This window comes from Notamacropus eugenii, chromosome 2, assembly GCF_028372415.1.
Source record: "Notamacropus eugenii isolate mMacEug1 chromosome 2, mMacEug1.pri_v2, whole genome shotgun sequence".
Classification (NCBI taxonomy): domain Eukaryota; kingdom Metazoa; phylum Chordata; class Mammalia; order Diprotodontia; family Macropodidae; genus Notamacropus; species Notamacropus eugenii.
In genome coordinates this window covers 26017442-26040796 of record NC_092873.1, presented here as the reverse complement: position 1 = coordinate 26040796, position 23355 = coordinate 26017442, and the positions used below count along the sequence as shown (strand labels likewise).

The 23355-nt window shown below is 56.2% G+C and overlaps 1 protein-coding gene across 1 annotated transcript; it reads right to left on the bottom strand.

Annotated features, from left to right (window-relative positions):
• Positions 1–2856: 2856 nt before the first annotated feature.
• Positions 2857–11820, bottom strand: CTSD (cathepsin D). Its single transcript, XM_072639504.1, has 9 exons — positions 11580–11820; positions 9720–9873; positions 8505–8628; positions 7672–7790; positions 6001–6233; positions 4876–4998; positions 4410–4554; positions 4167–4265; positions 2857–3690 (listed from the first exon to the last, which is right to left on the bottom strand). Exons 1-9 carry the CDS (start codon positions 11663–11665, stop codon positions 3529–3531), a joined length of 1245 nt encoding a protein of 414 aa, XP_072495605.1. The 5' UTR covers positions 11666–11820; the 3' UTR covers positions 2857–3528.
• Between the last annotated feature and the right edge of the window lie 11535 nt (positions 11821–23355).

Sequence of the window (23355 nt, the reverse complement as noted above, 5' to 3'; positions counted from 1 at the left end):
AGTGAGGGGACAGAAACAGGGCTCAGGTTCCATCTTTCAGCTACAATGGGAGAGGGGGGTTATAATGGTAATTTAAATGGGAAGATCTTTCCCATTCATTAATAGGCCCATGTGACCTGGGTCATCAGAACTAGGAAGGATGCAGGCCAGCAGGCAGCTGACTAGTGTGAGCGAAAGAGCTTGCTTGTGATTTGTTTAATGGAGCTGGTTTGTGGGAAACCTAGCAGGGGAAAGGCTCAGGGATGGTATTACCCTCTGCGCTGTTATTGTGTATGGATTTCTTTGTTACTATGATGGATTTGGCTTTCTGGTGTCTGAATAAGTGTTTTGGTTCTGTCTTCCATGTGGAGAGTCTGTTGTATTTCATGATTCAGAATTGCCCCAGTATATTCATGGCTGCCGCAGGTGCTTTGAATACCATGTTGGTGCTACAGGGAACAAAGAGTGTAGCATTTGAAAGATCCTGAGGAATGGGGAAGGGGCTGACAAGACTGGAGGAGGCTTGTCCTGATGCTTAGGGATGAGTCTCAGAGGCCAGTGAGCTGAGTGGCTTCTGGAATGGCTTCTGGAGAGATGGCTCATTCTGGAATGGCTCATGGAGGGATGGCTGGGGGAAGAGCCAGTTGGGCTTCCTCTGGACCAGGTCATACCACACCAACCTCATATCCTCTTCTGACAAAGACTTGCAGGAAATGCCTCGGGATCAGGATTAGCCCTAACTCTCATTCCAGGTGTGTAGCTTGCCAAGATGTTAGTCCTAAATTTCTAATCTCCTCCTATTCTCTAGAAAGACCTATGGATTTGACCAGGACAGGAAACCTACAGCCTCAAGGTCATATATGGCTTTCTAGGTCCTCAAGAGCAGCCAGAAGCTTGGATTCAGTCAAAGGGCTGCACTTGAGGACCTAGAGGGCCACAACATGTGGCCTCGAGGGCACAGATTCCCCACCCCTGAATTAGACAGTACACTCAGCTGAAGTCAGAACCCATTGGATGCCACAAGTCTAAGAAGCAGTAGCTAATGGCTACATGTCACTTTGATAGAAGGTCTCTAGTAGAGGATTCCAGGGCTCAGGGCTCAGCCTTGGGCTAACATTTTTTCTCTAGGTAATTAATCAGCAAGTTATTAATCTGGCTAGCAAATAATCAATAAATTTATGGACAGTGGTCTCTCAGTAATCAAAGCAAAAGAATGTCATCAAATGTTTATATATCTTTGGAAAAGTGGGTTCTCTGTCAGATCCTAAAATCTTAGGCAAAGCAACCCATCCCCACCCAGCCCACTCAAGCTGAATAATGGTGTGTTGGGAGGTGGGGGGATTTCAAGGGTGTGAGCCTAATCTTTTCAGGATAGGCTAACACTTTAGGGTGATTTGGATAAAGGTGTAGAGGGCTTGTTCGTTAGATTTCTAAATGGCACAAAGCTAGGAGAAGCAGATAGCATTATGGATGACTGAGCCAGGGTCCAAAGGGAGCTTGGCAGCAGTCACAGCACTGGGTCAAACCTCATAAGGGGCAAATCAAAGGGGATTCAAAAGGTAGTAAAGTCTCTCATCAGTTACCAAAAAAATGACTTTGAAAGCAAAAGATGGAAGAAAGCAGGGAGAGACAGAGGCTGTTCTGAAAAGATCTGAAGATAGTGGGTCAAGAGAAGACACATAAGACACATGGAAGTGAGTTCTCACTGTACTCTTCCCCCACCTAACCTGATTGGAAGGAAGGAAGCATTTAGTGCCTATGTAGCAGACACTGCTAAGCATTTTACTTCTCTCTTTTGATCCTTACACCCACCTTGCTATTATAATTCCTATTTTATAGCTGAGGGTGAACTGCATTGTCCAGGGTCTCACAGCCAGGAGATGCTGGATTAGAACTGAGGTCTTCCTGACACCAGGCGACCCAGGGGGCAGAACTAGGATCAGTGGGTGGAATTTGTCAAGCTATACATGTGGCTAAAACCACTGGGACAGATTTCCTCCTGGTGAGAGCTGTCCACCATGGAAAGGTCTCCAGAGCTAGTTGGAGCTGCTTCCCTGGAGGTCTCTGAGCTGAGAACCAAACACTTGCTGCGCAGGCTCCAGTGGGAATCACTTTTGGCAGGGCAGAGGCTGCTGGGGTCCCCTGACAACCTCGCCCTTCCTTGAGCCCTGGTGCATCTCCTGCCCTCAAGGAGCACCAGGCCCGGAACAGCACCTCATCACCTGAACCCTTTGAGATCCACCCTTCCTAAGGCTGGGGTGCACCCTTCCAGATTCAGTAAGACCTGGAAGCCAGCACTGTTCCTCCTTGAGCCTGAGGATCAACTTCAGATGCTTCCCCCCTTCGAAGGTAATAACATCCCTGGTGCTGATGCCTGGGCAACTCCTTCCAGCTACCCATCTTGGCTCCAGCAGAGGCACACACAGCCAGTGGTCTACACCCTACACTGAACCTACAGAGCACACACCTCTCCAGCCCCACCTTGCCCTACATTCCTTTTGCCAGAGCCCTAAGTGTTAGTGATAACGGAGAACAAATGTACCCCCAGCTAGGTCCCCCATCCTGTATCCCGCCTGCACCAGCTGCTCTGGAACTCACAGCCCTCCCTCCCTAGCTGAGGCTCATGACTCACCCAAGGTCACACAGCAAACTCCTGTGAGGCAGGACCGCCCCGCTTCCTCCTGACTCTCATCCTTCAGGGGCCCAAGTCACTGGATCAGACATAAGGGTGTCCAGCCACAAATGCATCCACCATCTGAGTCAGCACCTCGGCTAACTGCTGTCTTCACAAACTGCCCCTCCTGCCTATATTTAGATGGCTTGCCCCTCCCCATTCCCTCTTTTCCTCTCTGCCCCCACACAAACACTGACACAGGATAAAGGTCCCCCCCAAAACTTGTTTTTATTCCAACTGTTTACAATCACAGGAGTGAGACAGATACAGAGGGCTGGGGGAGGGGCTGAAGGGCCCAGCCTCACATTTTGAGTGGAGCCCACAGAGCAGCCCCACCCCCAGGGCCTTGGGGACCACAGAGCTGCCCCCCCACCCTCAGGGCCTTGAGGACCATGTGCTGCCCCAAGGCCACAGACAACATTTCAGTCTCCTCCCTGGAGTGGCTTAGTGCCAACGCCCGTGGCTCAGCCCTTTTCGGTTCAGTCAGTGTGAGAAGTGAGTGAGACCCAAGACCCTGCAGGTGGAGGCTGGGGGAGGCTTCTCCTGTCTCTCAAGCGCTAATCCAAGACCTCTGCTCTCTCCACTTCCCACCTCTCTCCCCAAAGGCCTGAGGACACAGACAGAAACCTCTCAGCAGCAGCTCTGGTCCGGGTCTGCCTAGGAGTATGTGGGGACTGGGGATTTTGGGGGAGGGAGACAACAAACAGGAAGCCTGAGACTACAGCACTAGTGGGGGAGGGGCAGGGGCTCCAGGGGCCCCATAAAGGCTGGGGGGGACAGTGGTTTGTCTGGACCATCTTTCTACATTCTTCGGATAGAAGTCCTCCCACCCCAGTGGAGAGGTGAGGGACAGCATGAGTCAGGCTGCCAGGTGGTTAGCGGGCCTTGGCAAAGCCCACACGGTTGTTTTCCCGGTCAAAGACGGTGTAGAACTGGCCAATGAAGACATCGCCCAGGATCCAGAGGGGGCCGCCTGGCGGGGGGATGTCCATGCCCATGAAGCCACTCAGGCAAATGGTTTGTCCAGCCTGAGTCACCTAGAGGGAATGTTGTGGGCCCATCAGCAGGGGGCGCCAGGCCAGCCAGCCAGGCCCTGACTGGACATGAGCTCCCTCAGGGCAGGTCTTTGGTCTCTCAGCACTGGCCCAGTGCCTGGCACAGAATAGGAGCTAAATGTTTATTGACGGTTTGCTGTGAACAGGAGACTCAGGACCTCAGACCAGGACCCTGGGTTGTCAGAGGGAATGAGACCTCGGCCAAGGGCCCAGATGCTGCTGGACACCGGCTCTCCTTTGCCCTACCTCCCTTCCAGGGCTGCTGCCCTGGGGACCCCAATCCATGTCCCTCCCTAGCACCATCAAGGTTGACAAGCCTCTCTTGTGCTTGACAGGTCAAGCAATCCCCCTAGCTTTTATTAAGCACCGCCTGTGTGTCCGGGCCCCCACCAAGAATGAGACCAGGCAGTTCACTGGCTTCTGCGCTCTCCCGCCCGGCCCCCAACATGGCCACTGACCTTGAGGACATATTGTTCTCCTGTAAGTTTAAAAGCCTTTTGCCCCAGCACAAAAGAGACAGGTGGGAGGCTGGTCACCTTCTCACATGGGAACATGTACTGTCAAGACACCAAGGACAGGGAGGCAGTGGTCACAAGGCTGAACCCTCTGGTCCCAGGGGCTGCCAGGCTCTCTCCCCAGCCCAGCCACCCTCCAGGCTGCCTAACCCTGCTGCCCTCTCCCCAGCCTGGCCGCCCTCTCACCTCTCCTTGGATCAGAGGCAGGGCCCCCAGAGCTTTGTGTAGGCTCTTGATCTCTGCTACGGGACCAGTGATGAGAGAGGTGCCCGTGTCTACAATGGCCTCACAGCCACCTTTGCACAGGGTCAGCTCACTTTGCACATCCACCCTGCAGAATGGAGACAGACCTGGGTTCTTTGTCCCCCCCAGAAGCTTCAGCCCTCCTCTGCCCTGGAAATACTGAAGGTTCCCTCAACCCCCATGCCTGGGGCCTGACCTGCTGTGGGGGAGCTCTGAGAGGCTGCCGGAGTCAGAGGGATGTGGATGGGGGTGGTCTCTGAGGACCCCAGCCAGGGTCCACAAGGATGTGGAATACAAGTTGGGAGGAGAGGAGCCTCCCCAGTCCATCCCACCATGCAGGTGGCTTGGGGGTATTCTGGGGGGTGAGGGGCTCCCTCCCAACCTTGCTGCCTCAGCCCAGCACATTTACCTGTCCATGTGGACTTGCCAATAGGCCTGCCGCGTGACATTGAGGTAGGTGAAGTCTCCCTGGTAGTATTTGCTGTCTGTGCCCCCAAACATCAGCTCTCCACCAGGCTGTGCGGTGGGGTCCCTGCACAAGGAACAGGAATGAGATGGTCTCAGCTGGTAAGCACATACCAGGACCTAGCTCCTGTCTAGCCCATGCGGGTTTCTGGGATGCGGGCCAGCAGGTGGATGCAGTGCATCAGCAGGCAAAGGAGTCACCACCTGAGTTCCCATTGGGGGAGAGAGTTGGAAGGCCTCTCTCAGCCCCATCCTGCAGGGGCCAGCCCATGTCGGCAGGCCCCATAACATTCTCTAGACCAGGCTTCTTTGAAGGCTGCCTGAAGGTCTTTGGCTGGCGTTCGGGCTGGGAGCAGCCTGCTGGACACGTGCTGTGCAGACTTGCTCTGGACTAACCCCAGGGCTAATCACCTGGAAAATCCCACCTCCACAGACTTCAGTGGGGGGGGCCTCTACCCCAAAGGAGCCAAGACAAGCAGAAAAGGGCCTAACGCCCCGCTTCTGAGCAGCAAAAAACTGGAAACTGTGTTGTATCAGAACATGAGGATGACATAGGGAGGAGCCACTAGCAGCCCAGGGAATGGAGAAGCAGACACACAATCGTGGAACACCAGCAAGGGAAAGCACCGCACCTGAGAAGGGTCAAAAAAGCCTCGCTAGCCTTGGAAATTAGGGCAACCCCCCACGAGTTAATACTTGGTTTTCCATCCAGGTGACACTGGAAGTCATGGGAAGGAGGAGGGAGGGGAGGGGGATGAAGAGGAGGGAGGGAAAGGAGGGAGGGGGAGAGGGAGGAAAGGATGGAGGGCAGGGAGGGGGAGAAGGGAGGGGAAGAGGGAGGAAAGGAGAGAGGGAGGGGAGGAGAGAGGAGGGAGGGGCCTCTTCCTGGTCCCTGGAGGAAGGCATAGAAGCAGCAGGCACAGAGGCCAAGATGGCCAGAGCCTCAGCCTGGCAGGGGAGCCTCAGGCAGGGAGCAAGGGGAGCAGAGGCCCCCTATCGAAGGCATCTCCCAGTTCTAGTCATGACACTGACACAGGCCAGGTGGCCCTTCCCAGGGTCTGTCCCCCACCTGTTCAGGTAGAAGGAGAACATGTTCTTCTCCACCAGCTTCTGATTCATGAGATTGTCAAAGACTGGCACGACAGAGTCCACAGAGATGCGAGGGAAGGCCATGCCCAGGATACCATCAAACTTGGCGGCAATGAAGGTGATGCCCGGCTGCTTAATGGCTTCCCCAAAGGTCTGCTTCTTTACCTTCAGACTGCTGCTTTCCGAGCCCTTCCTCTCTGTGGAATAGGGGAGCTGGGGGACGAGAACAAGGACAACCGAGTTCTCCAGGTTCTGCCACCTGGGCCTCAGTCTCCTCACCTGTAAGTGGGCATGATCAACCCCTCCCTGACCCTCTCCCCAAGAAGCTCCAACAAAAGGCTTAGACAAAGCGTGCTGCCAAGCTGGACGAGTGCCTGGCTGCGTGGGGGCCTCCCCAGGGGCCTGCTGTGCCAGGGTGGATGGGGAAGGGGGTCTGCCCAGCTCCCTAGTGACAGAGACCCAGGCCTCTGTTTGGCCACCAAGGGTGACCTTGGGCAAGGAAGTGAATTCCCTCTTCCCTGCTTCAACAAGGAGGCCAACCCAAGGCCTTCTTGCCCTGAGTGGCTGATCCCTGAGGTGGAGCCAGGAAGCATCAGCAAAATCGAGGCTGCCAAGCCCTCCTCAAAGCAGAGGTACCTGGGAATTCCTCATCTGGACAGTGGGAATAATGAGCCCTACCCCAGGGTCTCCCTCTAAGGGCTGGAAGGAAGGGGGTGGGAGGGAAGTCCCAAAAAGCGTTAGAACCCAAACCCTCCCCAGGCCAGGGCCTGAAGACACAGGAAGCCGGGGAGCCAGTGTGGGGTAGGTTGTGGAGGCTGTGGAGAGAACATGTACAGAAGCATTTCCTGCACGTATGAGCCAGGGCTGAGGCCCCCAATCAGGAGGATGCATTTTGCCAGCCATGGCCTCTGGCACCTGACATGTGGCTTAGAGGATCCCCGCTTCTACCGATGGGAGAAACTGAGTTGGGGTGGGGGGGAGGCATCCAAACCCAGGTCACAAACCCCAAACTGGTCCAGGAAGACCTCTTCAGGAGAGTCTCCTTTCCAGGGTCAATGAAGTCTTATCCCAGGGGGCTCCTTCCCTCCCTAACTTCAGCCCATCCCGATGCCTTGAGACTGGTCAGGCATGTTAGGTCTATCCCTGTGGGTGTGAGAACAGAAGGCAGCCAGTACCTTCTGCCTCCCTTTCATCCTCCCAGCCAGCCCCAGGCAAAGGAGTGATTACAGGCAGACTTCCTAGGCCAGCCCAATGGAAGCCCACAGGCTGGATCCTGCTGGGGGGGCACGTTGCCTCTCCCCTTCCCCAGTCCCCTGACCTAATCCAACTGGGGTAAAAGAAGAAACTGAGCCACATGAGGCCTGGCTTAATTCCTGCAAGGCATTTGGCCTGACCTGCCTCAGGGCACAGGGCAAACTCTCATTTTACCGGGGGAGAAATGGAGGCCCAGGAAGAAGACCCTTGGAATGGCAACCACTGAAGAGAGGTTGCCAAGGGTTGCCTCTAAGATGCCACTGCCCTGGAGGTGGCATCCATCTCTTGAGATCATGGTTCTTCCACTGTCCCCTGCCCCCAGGCTCCAAGGGGCCTTCCTGGACTTCTCTTCCCTCACTGGCTCTGGGGCCTCACCTCCAACCTATCAGAGACTTACCGTGACTGTGTCCTCACTCAGGTAGCCTGACAGGCTGCCTGAACCATAGTGGATGGCAAAGTCAGTACCGTTCTTCACATAAGTGCTGGACCGGCTCCCGTCGTATTTGTTATGTAGCCCTAGGGGGGAGGGGGAGCCTTACACTGGGCCCCCTCCCCACCCCACCCACAGGTAACCTGGTACCCCTCTCAGCATCCATCAACCTTTCTCCAGTCAGATGATGCCCACAGGCCTGGCCCAGCCTGTTCCCCTCAGGCTCCTCAGGCTGGGGGTCTCCACTATGACTGTCCCAGGGGAGGCCAGGAAGCTGCCTCCCTGACAGGCAGCCTGGCACAGGGCTGTGGGTCCAGGTAAGAGGTGAGACTGGGGAGTCAAGAACAGGTTCACCTGGAACTCTGTCCTTCTCCCAGGGCAGGGAGTCGTCCCCACAGAACAGGTCCAGGCAGGGGGACAGGGAAGAGGGCCCATCAGTCAAACTCCTCCGGCTGGTGGGGGGAATGAGAGGCCCGAGGCCACCCCCCCACCCCCAATTCTGCCTCCAAGTTGGCCCACACTGATTAGAGGAGACACTGAGCCAGGCCAAGGTCCTGGAGCCCTCTCCTCATCCTCGAAGCCAGCACTGTCTGGTCTCAGGGTCTGCCATGGTACTTGGCTGGGGCCAGGATCAGCATGCCCACCCAGCAGACCAACAGCTCCCCAGGGCAGGGCCTGCAGCTACTCCTCCAAGGTCTTACAGGGTTCCCTGGACAAACACTCTCTCTCGAAGGTCAACCAGGCCTGGGGGAGAACCAGCTGGGCAAGGGTGGGGGGCCAGGTTGGGGCTGGGTACTCACAGCAGGCAATGTCCCACCTACTGCAGTGGACGGACGGCACCCACAGGTCGGAAGAGCCCGTGTCAAAGACAACGGTGAATTTCTGGGGCGGGGTTCCAATGCCAATGGCTCCGTAGTACTGAGCCTTAAAATCAGGGGAAGAATATCCGAGTCAGAGCCTTGGGGAAAACCAGAGGCTCCCCCAGAGCTCCATGAAGGGTGGGGGTTAGGAGAGAAGAAGGCAGTGCATCATGGGATCTGATAATGGAGCCACTGGGAGGAATGGAGGGAGGGAGGGAGGGCCTGATCAAAGGCAGATGGGAAGCAGAAGTGATGATAATGACCCCAATACTCAGATGAAAATGTTAAGGCCACAGGGTGAAGATTCAAACCTGGCATTGCTTCTAGAGTGCAATCCTTTAGGCCCAGAGATGAGTGGACCTGCCTGCCCAGAGCCTCACAGTTCACAAGGGTCCGAGGCAGGTGTCCACCCTGCAAGCCCAGCACTCTACCCATTAGGCCACCAAGCCACCCCTAAGTCCCATAGTGGAAAATATGAGCTCCCAACCCTCCTGCCTCTGGGGCTCCAGGTCCAGGCATCCAGACAAGGTGTGAGGAGGGCACAGTGGCTAAAGAGAGAGCCCTGAACCAGAGACCTCCACTACCCTTGGGCACCTAACCTGCCTCTCTGGGCCTCAGTTTCCCCATCTGTCAAGCCCAGTGTGTCAGCTAGTGTGGAAGAAGCTTGTCTGGTTGTGGGTAAAGGGCTGCCCCTGCTGGGCAGTCTGGGCCAAGAGATTGGACAGAAGCAATGGGCAGCCCTGGGGATAGATGTCCTGCCGGCTGGTCTCAGCCTGGGGCTGAGTCATGGAGCACATGGCGGGGGGGGGGGGGGGGGGGGGGGGGGCGCCTGGGACCCAGGAGACTCAGCAGCTGATCTAAGCACGTGCCTGGATGACCCCAGAAGGCCCCAGGTAGCCCAAAGGCTACCTCCTGTGGCATGAAGCCACAGGCCTTCTCCAGGTATGGCCCAGGGGAACGTCAAGTCAGGGAAACCCTGGGAAAGTGACTTAAATGCTACCTGTCTCAGTTTCCTCCCAAGTAAAATGAGAGTAACAGCATCCACCTCCCAGGGGTGTTGAGGGATCAAGGCTGGGAGGTCTGCCTTCACCCTTGGGTAGGGAGACCTGCTCAGCCCCAGGCAAGGAAGAGCAGGGGAAGTCGGAGTCTACTCACATCCATGTAATTCTTGAGCATCTCTGGGATGGGGCCACCAGTGCTGGGAAGGCTCCCCAGCGCGTACTTGGAGAGGGGCCCCTTGGCCAGCTCCACAGGGCCACCAGCCTCCCTCATGGTCTGGCGGATGGACTTGAATTTGTGCAGGGGAATTCTGGGGGAGAAAGGAGGGAAGGCCTGGTTAGAACAAGTCCTGCTGTACCTCCTGGGTGCCTAGCTGGGCCTTCAGGGTACCGTGGCCTTGGTAACCCAGCAGCCTTGGTAGCCCCGCCAGGAAGGAGGCAGCTTTCCCTACCAGCCACTTCCCGGGGCTGGATTAGAGGGAAGGGGATCTGGACCCGAGGACCCCACAGTCTAGCTGCCTTCCTGGACCTGAGCCAAGGGAGGCCCTGGACTCCCACTTGCCCTTTCAAGGGAGGGGGTTCCAAGTCCTGCCTCCTCCAGGTTCCTTGAGCCAGACAGGCCTGGGGTCAAGGTAATTCCCCCTGCTGCAGGGGCCTGGGACCAGCCCACCTGTCCCTGGAGCCTTCTCTCTGGGGCCCAAGAGGGTGCCCCCTCCTCCCACCCACAGGAGGGGGGCCAGTGCTCAGAGTGGGACAACTGAGACAGGGCAGGGGAGGCTGGGGCCCGACTCCAGCCCACCCCTCGGGCCTCATTTCCAGCCCCAGCTCTCCAAGGCACCCCGGGGGTGGGCAGGGCCAGCTTCTCCCATTTTATAAGAGTAGAGGAGGCTCCGCAGCAGGCAGGGATGGCCCAAGGTCACCTCCTTCCACCAAGCTCAAGGTCGGGCAGGGGATGAGGGGCGCTGGGGGGAGGGGACCCCACGGGTACCCTGGATCCCCTGGAATGGGACCCCTGAAGCCTGGCCCCACTGGGGCTCAGGGTGCAGTGAAGTGCTTCAGTGCCCCTCTTCTGGGGAAGCCCCCCTCCTCGGGCCATGAGGGGGCAGAGCTGTGCCTGCCCTTCCCTCCCAGTCCAAGCCCGGGTCCGAGGGTGCACCGAGCTGGGCCTCCTAGCCCAGGTCCAAGGGCGCACAGAGCTGGCCCTGCCCTGCTCTCCCGGCCCCGGGTCCGAGGGAGCACGGAGCTGGCCCTGCCCTACTCTCCTAGCCCGGGTCCGAGGGCGCACCGAGCTGGGCCTCCTAACCCAGGTCCGAGGGCGCATGGAGTTGGGCCTCCTAGCCCGGGTCCGAGGGCGCACAGAGCTAGCCCTGCCCTACTCTCCGGGCCCCGGGTCTGAGGGCGCTCAAAGCTGGGCCTTCCCTCCCAGCCCGGCCCCGGGTCCGAGGGTGCACCGAGCTGGCCCTGCCCTGCTCTCCCAGCCCCGGGTCCGAGGGCGCACGGACCTGAGCCTCCTAGCCCGGGTCCGAGGGCGGACCGAGCTGGCCCTCCTAGGCCAGGTCCGAGGGCGCACAGAGCTGGTCCTCCTAGCCCAGGTCCGAGGGCGCACAGACCTGGGCCTCCTAGCCCAGGTCCGAGGGCGCACGTAGCTGGCCCTGCCTGCTCTCCCGCCCCGGGTCCGAGGGCGCACGTAGCTGGCCCTGCCCTGCTCTCCCGCCCCGGGTCCGAGGGCACTCGGAGCTGGGCCTCCCCTCCCAGCCCGGCCCCGGGTCCGGGTCCGAGGGCGCACGTAGCTGGCCCTGCCCTGCTCTCCCGCCCCGGGTCCGAGGGCGCACGTAGCTGGCCCTGCCCTGCTCTCCCGCCCCGGGTCCGAGGGCGCACGTAGCTGGCCCTGCCCTGCTCTCCCGCCCCGGGTCCGAGGGCGCACGTAGCTGGCCCTGCCCTGCTCTCCCGCCCCGGGTCCGAGGGCGCTCGGAGCTGGGCCTCCCCTCCCAGCCCGGCCCTGGGTCCGAGGGCGCACCTGAGGAGGGCGCTGGCGGGCGCCAGGGGGGCAGCGACCGCGCATAGCAGGAGGGCGCGCAGGAGGCACAGCCTGGGGTGCTGCATGGCGGCCGGGCTGGGGCGCGGGGCCGCGGCGATGACGGAGCAGTCCGGACTCGGCTCGACTTCTAGGTCAGCTGATGCCCTGGGAGGGTGCAGTGGTCACGTGCCTGCCGAGCAGGCCTTAACCGGAGCGCGCGGGGCGGGGCCTGAGGGGGCGGGCCCGGGGCGGGGCCGGGCGGCGCGCACGCGCAGGTGCAGTGGGACGAGGAGCTTCCCCCACGCGCCCCGCTCCCACGCGCGCAGCACACCCACGCACGCGCGCACACCCACGCGGGAAAGACACCCTCCCCCCACTTCTCCGGGCTGGCCCCAAGTCTGCTGCTTCAGGCCGCACCCCCCCACCCCCAAGGGCGGGGCCAGGTTTTATTGCGCTTAACCCGCAAAAGCTGCGGACCCAGGAGCGGACCGCGGAGAAAGGAGCGGGCTCTGCGGCCGCGATCCGGGGTCTGGGGGTTCTGGGGGGAGGGGTCCCCTGGGGCCTTGGCTCAGGCCTGAGCCTTCTTCATGGTCTTGTGCCCCCAGGCAGGTCGGGGATCCGCCCCCACACACTGTGCCCCCCTCCCCGCGCAGCTCGGGGATCCGCCCCCCACTGTGACCCCCCACACACTGCGACCCCCCCACATTACCCCCCCCGCGCAACTCAGGCATCTGCCCCCACACACTGTGCCCCCCCCGCGCAGCTCGGGGATCCGCCCCCCACTGTGTCCCCCCACTGTGACCCCCCACATTACCCCCCCCCCGCGCAGCTCGGGGATCCGCCCCCCACTGTGCCCCACACACACTGTTCCCCCCCCCTCCCCCGCAAGACTGTGGTGGGTTTGTGCTAATCTGCAGTTCGGGAGGAGGCTGGACCCGGCAGCGCCCACAGTGACATTCTGCGCCCGCTGAGTCATCCTCTTACCACAATAACCCGCACTGAGAACAATCGGAATTGGGCAAACACTTGATCCACCTCTGAGCAGCCCGAGGCTGGGGCTGGTCTGGTGATCCCTGGTTTGTGGCTGGGGACACTGAGGCTCAACTCCCAGCCGGGTGAACTCCAGCACTGCCCGATGTGGACAGCGCACCAGGAATCCACCAAACCATCCCCAACCGTCAAGGACATCTCCTTTGTAAAGCCTGCACACAGTAGGTGCTCCGTAAATACTGGTCAGCGTCATCATTCCCCAGCCTTTCCTGAGGGGCTTCTCTGTGCCAGGCACTGACCTCCCTCCAGGAGCCCCCAGACTATTGGGGCCCTCACCTTGGAAGGAGATAGATACTGAAGAGTTGAAAAATCACTTGGCAGGGTTATTTTTCAAATAGGACCCCAAGGGCCAGGAAAGCAACGGATTGGCTAGGGCAGCCGGGCATGGGGCAGTGGTCGTGCTCCTGGGGCCCTGTATTGACCGCAGACCTGGGCTTCTGGGAAACAGTGAGCCTGGATCCCATGGCAGGACAGGATTGAAAGCCAGGCTCTGCAGGTGGAACTCAGGAAAACCTGGAGACTTACATGAACCGATGCAAAGTGAAGTCAGCAGAACCAGGGGAACATTGTACACAATCGGTGTTCAATGACTGACTTTCATAGAGTTAGCTCTTCTCAGCAATTTGGTGATCTGAGGCTACTCCAGAAGACTAAAGATGGAAAGTGTCACCCACATCCATTGAATGCAGATCAAAGCAGACTATTCTTTTTTTTCCCCTTCCTCCTGGTCTTTCCCTTTAGTTTTTCCCTTTAATCTTCTTTCACATGACTAATGTGGAAATGAGTTTAATATGATTGTGCATGTATGGCTATATCAAATTGTGCACCATCTTGGGGAGGTGGATGGGGAGAAAAAAATGAAACTCAAAGTCTTGTAAGAGTGAATGTTGAAAACTATCTTTACATGTAATGGGAAAAAAATTAAAGAGAAAGAAAGCCGGGCTGTGCTTGTATAGGGCTTCCTGGATCTGGTTCCTCCTTTGAAAAACAAGGGCTTTGAAAGAGATCTTTGCTCCCAAACTTGATGGTCTCCAGACCCCTTTATGCTCTTTAAAATGAGAATAAGTTGTGAAATTGTCAAGATCCCCAAAGAACTCTTGTTTATATGGGCTCTCCCTATGGGGAGTTACCACGTTAGGAATTTAAACTGATGCATTTTAAAAATATTTGTTTATTCTTTTAAAAATAACAATAATAAACCGAGACATTTAAAAATATTTACGTATTGATTCTTTAAAAACAATAATGCATTTAAAATGTTTATTCTTTTAAAAATAATTAGCTGGCACATTTTAAAGATGTATCAGTTCTTTTTAAAAGAGCCACAATAAATACATTTTAAAACTTTTCTTTATCATTATTAATTGCAATGAATTCTTTATTAGAATTTCTTTCAAGAGTTTTTTTAAGCTCATAAAGTGCATTTCATACTAACTTGCTAAAAGAACATACTTCTATGAAGAATGTCCCCAGGGCACAGTGAGATGCTGCCCTGTTTCAGGATCTTGGCCGTGACTTTTGAGTCTCACTTTGTAGGACACAGTTGGGTGGCCCCTACTCCACCACATTTAGGCTAGGCTGCTATCTAGGATGCGCACTGGCCTCGTACAGATGTTCGGTGGGAAGAGGGGAGAACATTGTGAGAGGTAAATAAGGTCATGATACCATTATAGAAAAAGTGAGCTCGAGGAGCCTCTGAGAATGTCTCTGGGACCAAACTTGCTTTGAGAGCCTTTGGCCAAGTTGGCCTCTAGACTATGATCACCTTCTGATCCACCCCAGCTAGCCAGGTGCTGTGCTGGTGAAGATGCCAAGAGAAGGTCCCTTCCCTCCTGGACCTTACAGTCTATGGGGTATGCGCACAGCATCCATCTAAATAGATAAGTGCAAATCTGACCAGTGGCTTCCTTATGATCAGCTCTGGAAAGCAGCTAAGTGCAAAGGGGTGAGGCCCATTCTACAGAGGAGGAAACTGAGGCTGAAGACACTGGTCTAGGGTCAGGCAACTAGCAAGGAATGGAACCAGGATACTGCTTTGATCTGAGTCTCTTGACTCTGAGGGAAGTCAGTATGTTTTCCAGAACAGCAGGGCTAAAACTGAGCTAAAACATGGAAGGCTTCCCAGATACCACTGATTTTCAGGTGGTTTGGTAGCTATACAAAGTGTCCCCCCCTCCACACTTTAGGACATAGCAGAGTAGGGTGAAGCAAGAAAAGTACCTCTAAGGGCACCTTGGAGCAACTTCAGACAAAATCCCACAGAAGCCACTGCCTGACCAGATAGTGCCAGGGACAGATGGATGAACCTGGCACAGATGACCAGGAAAAGGAGGTGGGGAGAGGGGCCAGATCACAAAGTCCTGCAGCACTCTGTATGCTCTGGACATAAGCTGGTCCTCCCTGGAGAGGCCCAGAGGAAGGAGAAGCCTGCCCAGGAAAAGGCAGCAGGAGCAAGAGCCTGAACCAAGCTCCACCTTGCCAGGCCTGGCACTGTTGGACACAATGACTTCTCTCAGTGAAATGGTCACCAGCCTTGCCCAGGACTCAGCCTCAGTCGGTGGGAGGCCCAAGGAGCTCCCTTTCTGCCCAGTACTTCCCACAGACTCTAGCCTAGCTAATACTTCCTAGCAGCACCACCCTAGGCTGGTGTGAGCTCCCTGAGGGCAGGGCCAGCCCCTTGACTATGACCTCTCCTCAGCTCCATTCACCAGACAGGGGCTCAGACTGATTGCCTCAGCCTGGAATCTCAACCTGGGAGGATGATGAGCAGCCACTGTAAAGGGAAGCAGATGCTTTCTTTAGGGAATTCAGATCTCTCTTCCCCAAAAGGGAAGATGCCCAGAGAACGCAAAGGTTGGTTCTCAGGATCTAAACCCACCTTTTCCCTTAAAGAGAAGAAAACCAGAGGAAGATCTTGCCTGTGAAATGAAAGATTTTGATTCTGCTGTGGTGTGCACAAGAACCGTCAAGCCTGTGCTGAACGGACCACCAGATGATGGATGGGGAGAATTTCTATGCCTATTAAACAAAGAAAACTAAGGAATTTGGGGGGAAAGATGAGTCAGTGAGCTCCACCCCAGAGGGAAGGGGAGTCAGGCATTCTGGGTGTCAGAGCTCAGGCCCTCTGCTACACAAAGCAGAAGGCATTCCTAGAGAGAAGCACTCCAGGCTTCAGGACATATGTTCCAAACCTGCATGTGTCCAGAGCCCCTGACCCAAGTTATAGGAGTCTCTAGAGATAAGGATGTCTCCCCAAACCAGCAAATAGGTAGCATCCCAAAATCCCATAAGCTACAGGCAGGAAAGGCTTTAATGATAAGATCTCTTGAAGGTTCCTAAACCACCAGGTGACTCAGTAAGCTCCAAAGTTGTCTGCCTTTACTTTGGTAACTGCAAAGGAATCTGGGTATGTCAAGCCATTCCATGACTTAGTCAATACAGCCAGTCCTCAATACAGCTCCTCTTGATTACCTGGACAATTGGGAGCTCAAGCAAGTCAAGGTAGTCAGTATACTCTTTTACACATATACTCACATACCACCAATGTGCTCTAGAGCAGCTGACCCTCAGGTCTTCAGCCTGGCAGGTGAATTAGCTGTGTGGCCTTGACCAAGTTCATTTCCCTCTTTGGGTCTTAGTTTACACAACTGTAAAACGACAGACTGGGCCTGGAGCCAGGAAGACCTGAATTCAAATCTGGTGTTCAATACTTCCTAGCTGTGTGACCTTGAGCAAGTCACTTCACCCTGTTTGCTTCAGTTTCCTCATCTGGAAAAGGAGATGAAGAAGGAAATGGCAGCCCACTCCAGTATCTCTACCAAGAAAACCTCAAATGGGGTCACAAAGAGTCAGACAGAACTGAAAAAACAGCTGAACAAGAAGATGGGCCTGAAGGGTGGGGCGTGGATAAATAATACAGGAATGAAAAACATTAGATGCACAGTCATGCCCTCCTGGTGGAGCTGGGAATGGGGCTGGTCATTCTGGAAAAGCAATGGGGAACTATGCCCCCATACTGGCCATGATCCCCCAAGAGATCACTATCCACTCGGTTTTAAGGGTGCCCGAACACTGAACCAGCCATGGTATAAGGAGGTGGCTAGGCTGTAAGAAATGAGGCTGAGACCCACTGGGAAGCCTTCATCAGCCTGGTGCAGAGGGGAAGGCTCAGAACCTAGAGCCACTGTGCCCAGTGCCAGCAAGATGACAAAGGCAGCTTTGAAGGTTCTTGAGAGAACTCAGAGCCTGCTGCCTCTGCCTTTCCCAATCAGGATTCCAGGGGACCAAAGACACCTGCTGCCCCCCCTCCTTCCAGGAAACTAGCAATGCTCAAAGGGTCCGAAGGAGATGCCTTGTAGCCTTAGACCAGGAGGGCCTGCCTTCAAGTTGTGTCTTGGAACATCCTGACTCTGAGAGCCCAGGCCTGGCTCACTCTGTCAGACTATATGTTGCAGGTAAGGTGTCTGTTTACTTGTACTGGAGAAAGAGCGTCCTCCCCTGAGAGTTCTGCACCCTGAGAACACCTGGGGCTCCTCAGCCAGCCCTGGAGGAGGGGTCAATGTGTGTGCAAAGAGGAACAGGCTGGTGATATGGTGGCCTCCCTCCCAGGGTGAGAAATTCAACCCAATGAGCTTTTGCCAAGGGACTGCTGGGTGCCAGGTCCTGTGCTGAGGCTGCTAGGGGCCTTAGCACAGGGCCCTCCGATTACATGGGCTTCCAGGGCCAGAAGAGTGGGGCCACAGCCTTCTGCCCAGGGGAAAGTCGACTGGCTCTAAGAGATGGGAAGAGGGCAGAGCTTGCTCCTTCTAGTGACAGGTGTCCAGTGCCTTGCCTGCAAGCCACCCTAAATGAAGGTTGGTTGGGCTGATTGGATTAGGCCCTGAAGGTGAAGGTGCCAGGAGAACCGTGGCCAAGCCACCCCAGCTGCTGATGCCTGTCAGGGTCACTGCCCTGGGCTTTGGGCTGGGCCTGGCACCCCTTTGATCTCCAGATGGGGGGGGGGGCAGCCTGGACACAGGCACAGCCTTCCTCTCTTCTGGTACCACCCTGTGAAGTCCACAGAGACAAGTGGAGCAGCCTTGGCTAGGCAAGCAGGCAGGTGGGGGTGGGGAGTCCCCAGTCCCAGCTCTTAGGGGCCAGAGCTCCCTCCAGCTGAGGCTAATCTCATCCCTTTGCATTTAGGAGAGGGAGGGGGCTTCTTAGACCTTATTTCCAGGTTCTGGAGCTGAAGAAAGGGCCAAGAGGGGTAAGGACCACCTTCCCACCATTGACTTTGGGGCTCAGTCCTATTTTCCCCCCCTGTTCACAAAGACTACTTTGGGACTATCTCTGCCCAAGGAAAATTGTCTTCTTGGTTCCTTCCCTCCCTCTCTCTCCCTCCCCACATGAAGCTGAGAGCTGGATAGAGGCTGGGAAAGGTGAGGGTCTCCTAGCCCCAGGAGCAGCTCTGACCTTGGACAGGGAACACCTTGGAGGTCAGGGTTCAGCCACAGGGCCTTGTCCAGGATTGAAGCTGGGATTCCAAGCCAGATGTCCTGATTTCAAGTCCATCAGCCCTCCCACTGCAACCTGGAAAACGAGGTGGGTGAGCTGAGAGATTTCCAAGGCTCTGCTGGCAGCCGGGCACAGAGGCCAGGCAGCATCCCAGGAGAGAGAGAACTGTTCCATCCCCACACCTCCTATCAGCAATCCCCCACAATCGTGATGGATCCGATGCTTCCAAAGACTCTTACCTGACTTTGAAACTATAGCCCAGTGAGATTCCCTCTGCTAGCTTCTTTTTACAGGTAGGGAAACTGAGGCACAGAGTGGGGCAGTCATTTTAGTCAATCAACAAATATTGATGAAGCACCTATGATGTGCAGACACTAGGCTAAGCCCTGAGGATACAGAAGGAGGCGAAGACAGCCCCTGCCCTCAGGCAGCTTACACTCTAACGACCAAATCAATGTGTGCCAACAAGCGTTAGAGGAGAGAAACAGGAAATCATGAAAATAAGGAAGGTGCTAGAGTCAGGAAGGCTCCTGTAGAAGGTGAGCTTAGAGTAGGGACCGAAGGGAGACCAGAGGCAGCCTTCCAGCAATGCAAGAGAGGATGTTCCATCCTCCGCTCCAGCTCACTCCAGGGGCCACTGACAAGACCGACACTGCAAGGAAGAACTCTGGAGTCCATCACGTTACTTGGAATGTGACCCGATCCTTATCTCTTCATCTGTAAAATGGGTTGAACCAGCCTCACACGGAAGCTGCTAAGAAGGATGGTTCAGGAAACGAGGGCAGGATGGGCTGGGCTCTGCAGCAGGAAGACAGCTCCAACCTGCCCTCATGGTGGAGTATGTTCTGCTGTGGAAACAGCTACCAGGCTGTCACAGGGGCAAGTGAACACATAGAATCTTCAAGGGGCAGAGCACTGACCACGGAGGAGCCCAGGAGGGCTTCCTGCAGGAAGAGGTCAAGGCTATGGAAGGGAGGGAGGAGGGAAGGGAGGAGGGAGGAAGCCAAAGTTTATGAGGCCCTCCCTTTGTGCCAGGCACTGTGCTAAGCTCTGTACAAATGCAAGTCCAAAGAGGCAGTTCCTGCCCCAGAAGCTTCTCCTCTGAAGGTGGAAAGCAATCCCTAATAGGGTTTGGCCAAGCAGAGCCAGGGCCAGGGATGAAGGGCCCCTGGCTGGGGCAAGAGTTTGGTTCCAGGAGTTCAGGGAGAGGCCTGAGACCAGTGGGGTCCCTTCACAAAATGGGAGCTGGGAGAAGCCCCAGGAGAGTGAGCTAGGTACTCTGTGCCCTGGCAGAGGGGCAACTCCAGGAATAGGGGGAGGTTCTGAATGAGAGAGGAGTGGAGGTTTGAGAGTGAGGTCCCAGAGGGAAGGAATGATCAAGGATTTGGGGGGTGGGACCCAGAGAATATTCAGATTTTCTCTGAAGATGTCAGTGACTGGATCCAAAGAGCAGGCCATCAGAGAGCAGGAGCTGGTCAGTGGGAGGCCATGATGCAGGCCCACAGGCTCGGGAGGACACAGGCATCCCTGGGATCTCTCCTGCTCACCTCCTCATGTTATAATGGAGGAAGCAGAGGCCCGGAGGCTCCCTCTGTGCTTCAGACCAGGTCTCTTTTTTCTCCCCAGACCCCCATGAGGCTTTTCAGTAAGGGGGTCACGTTTTCTCCAGGAGAAGTGAGGACAGAGGCCTAAGAAATGACCCCTTCCATTCCCCTAACTTGTGAATGAGCACTAGTGCTTGGGACGGGCTCAAGAAAGTGGCAATGCTACCCACTTGGGGCCCAGCTGGTGGAGGCAGCCCAAGGGTGACCTTCCCACCCCTCTCCCTGCTGACTTGTTTCCTGGTATTGCAATGCTGAGTCACCAGAGGCCTCGTGCCGGTCTCCTGCCTTTCTCTGCTGAGTCATACTGGCTAAGGACCTGGGACAAAAGCCAGCCCCCTGCTGGGCAAGGGCCTGGGACCCTCCAGGGTGACAGCCAGGACTCAGGGAGGGGTGGGCCTCCTATCCAGAATGGGTCTCAGCCCCAGGCCATTCTCCTCCTGGGGAAGGAATGAGGAGAATTGGAGGAGAATTCATTGAACAGGAAATCCCCCAGAGCTGGAAGGGGTCCAGTTTTCCTGCTGGCCTAGGTCATGGGGCCCCTGAGGTTTGACAAGCCCTTCAGATGAGTCCTCAGAACTGTCAGGGAGCTGGTGGTGGAGGGCTGAAGGGGGAGGAGGAGACCTGGGCTTGCAGAAATCATTGTTCCCATTTTACAGATGGGGAAGTGAGGCTCTGGACAGTCCAGGGGCTCCCCTGTCTAACAGCTAACAGGGTGGAATTCCAAACGGACTGCAAGGCCATCACCCTCTCCCTAAGAAATCAAGAAAATCCCTCCTCAGACACTTGACTCCTAGCAGTATGATCACTTTTGCCTCAGTTTCTTCCGCTGTAAAGTGGAGATAATAACAGTGGCTGCCTGGAAGCGTTATTGGAAAAATCAAATGAGATGCCATCTGCTTAGCCCCATGTCTGGCACAGGGAAGGCACTTTCCAAATGCGAGTCTAGGCCTCTGGTAAAGTGTAGGCATTATTTCATCTGTACCCCAGTGCCTAACACCTGCCCTGGCACATGGCAGGCCCTGTGCGGAGGTGGTAGCCGAGGGGTGGGAGAGTGTGCCCCCTCCCCTTCATTTCCTCTTTTCTTTAGGGCATCTGCTCCCCCTCACTCACACACACACACACACACACACACACACACACACACACACACACACACACACAAACACAGTTAGGCAATCCTGAGGGCAGTCAAGAGTGAAAAGGAGAGAGGAAGGGGTCTGTCCAGTCGGCTCTTGAAGTGGAGGGGCTCTCTGTGATGTAGTTGCTGTGCCAGATGCACCCCCCAAGGCTCCCTGGCCCCCTCCTGGAGCTGAAGCATGGGAGGTCATGAGCTCATCTGTACATCTGACATCTCTTTGGTGCCCAGGGTGGGGCTGGCCCTACCCCACCCTTCCCCCAAACTGGGGCACACAGCATCCCTGAGAGCAGACCCACCAGGTCAACTGTCTCACCTAACAGAAGGTCACACTGAGGCTTGTCTCAGGTCACCAAGGGAGTGCTAGTCTCTCAGTCTCAGGGAGAAGGGAGCTCATTACTGACAAGACCTGGCATGCGAGATGGAGATGGGCACAGGACCCAGGTGCTCAGGGAGGGGCCAGCAGCAGGTGTCAAAGAAGGGGGTAGGGAGAAAGGGTCCCATCTCTGCTGGGGGGGAGGGGAAGAACTGTTGGGTGGGGGAGGGAGGGAGTGGTTAGACAAGCTCTTGAGTTTCCCCTCTCCTCACCCTGCCTGCCCCACTGTCCCCAGACCAAGTACCCGGTCTGATGGGGGAGGGGAGCATTCCAGTGCCCCAGGGCCTATCCACCCCCTCCCACTGGGTCTGGACCAGGGTTCAGGCTGGCATGAGAACAAAGGGTGTATTCAACATTGTCCAGGCCCAGGGCCTTCAGTGCTGATCACATCCTCGAGGTCTGTGCCCAGAGTACTGACTCCCTGGCAGCAGTCAGCTCTCTTCTCCAGCAAGGTAGGGGTACCCCTTGACCAGGTCTGGCCCCTAGATAAGGGCCCATGTTCTGGGCTTGGCTGGGCCTTCCCACTCACTCTGCAGGGCTCTCTGCCTTGGGCACCAGGCTTAGGAACAGCCCACTCCCCTGCATACTGGGGCCATTTGTGGACTGGAGATAAAGGGTGTGGGGACCTGGAGGAGTCACTCACCCAAGTGGGTGGTAAACCACTTGGCACCACCTGCCCCTCAGAGGGTGCTAGCCTCTCTGGGGAAATCGCAGCCCCTCCTCAGTAGCCAGGAAAACTGGGAGGTGGCTCTTCTCACTTTTGGGGCTGAGTGACTCAACAGAGTAGGGAGGGGCCCCGGGGTGGGGGGGCCGCAGGTGACTCCAAATATCCCCTCAATGGGGGTGCAGACAATGGTCCTTTGATACCCAAAGGCCAGCCCAAGTGGGGGCGGTGGGGGAGCCAGACTCTTAGCTCCCTCCAGGCAATGTGAGGTGAGGAGTACCAACCCTGAAGGAGGGTGGTACAAGGGCTGGGCCCTGGTACAGACAACTACTGTATCCCCACCTTAGCTGCCTGGGGCCCCCATGTGCACAAAGCCGCCTTAGGCTTACAGAGTGGGCCAGGCACTGGGAAGGAGCAAGAGGGAAAAGTCGGGGCTTCTGACTGGCTCCCAGTGTGCCAGTCTCTGAACCAACTGGAGGGGCTTGGGCTCTGTGATTTCTCCAGCTGTGACATGCCTGCCAGCTTCTAGACCCCCTTTGGCTGAGCGGAGGGCTGGGGCTTTCAGGAGTTGGCTTTGAAGCTAGTCTGGCAGTCCTAGTTCCGAGGATTTCCCTCTGGGTCCCAGGTCCCCTGGCTTGTAACCCATCCTTCCCCACAGATCAGCCCACTGCTTCTCATTTGCACTAATTCCTAGAGGCTGGCCCAGAGCTGCTTCACCACTGACAGCCCACCCAATTCAACTGGACCCTCACATTCTCCTTGGAAACCTGCCCTGATACACAGTTGTCCTCACATTCTCCAGCAGTGCCCTTTGGCCCAGTGCTACACTTTCAACTGGGCATTCAATGAGCGATTTCGTTAAGCTCTGTGCTAGATGCCAGAGACCCAAACCCAGAAAAAACAGCCCCTTTGCCCTCCACACCACCCCCCACGTTATTCTTGTAAAGAATTTTCAAATATATCCAGCCCTGCCATCCCTTGTTACAAAGCATTAAAAAATAGAAATTCAGCAGAAGTAGCCAACGTGCCCTCCAAGGGGGCCCAGAGTATGAAGCCAATACAGTGTATTTGGCCAGGGGAGGGGAACAGGAAGAGTTGAGCCTTGGTGGGCACCATCAGAAGTGCAGAAACCAGGGACACCCCTGGCAAAGACAAGGATCCCATGCTTGTGTCCTCTTCTGCGCATTCAACTATTACCTCCCAAGGACCTAGCTTGTGGTTAAACTCAGTGGCCCCACATCTTAGCCTGGGATGCCGCACGAAATTGTTCAGTGATTTCAGGTGAGTCTGACCCCATTTGGGGTTTTCCGGGCAGAGATACTGGAGGGGTTTGCTATGTCCTTCTCTAACTCATTTTACAGATGAGGAAACTGAGGCAAACAGGGTGAAGTGACTTGCCCAGGGTCACACAGCTAGTGTCTGAAGCCAGTTTTGAGCTCAGGGCGATGAGTCTT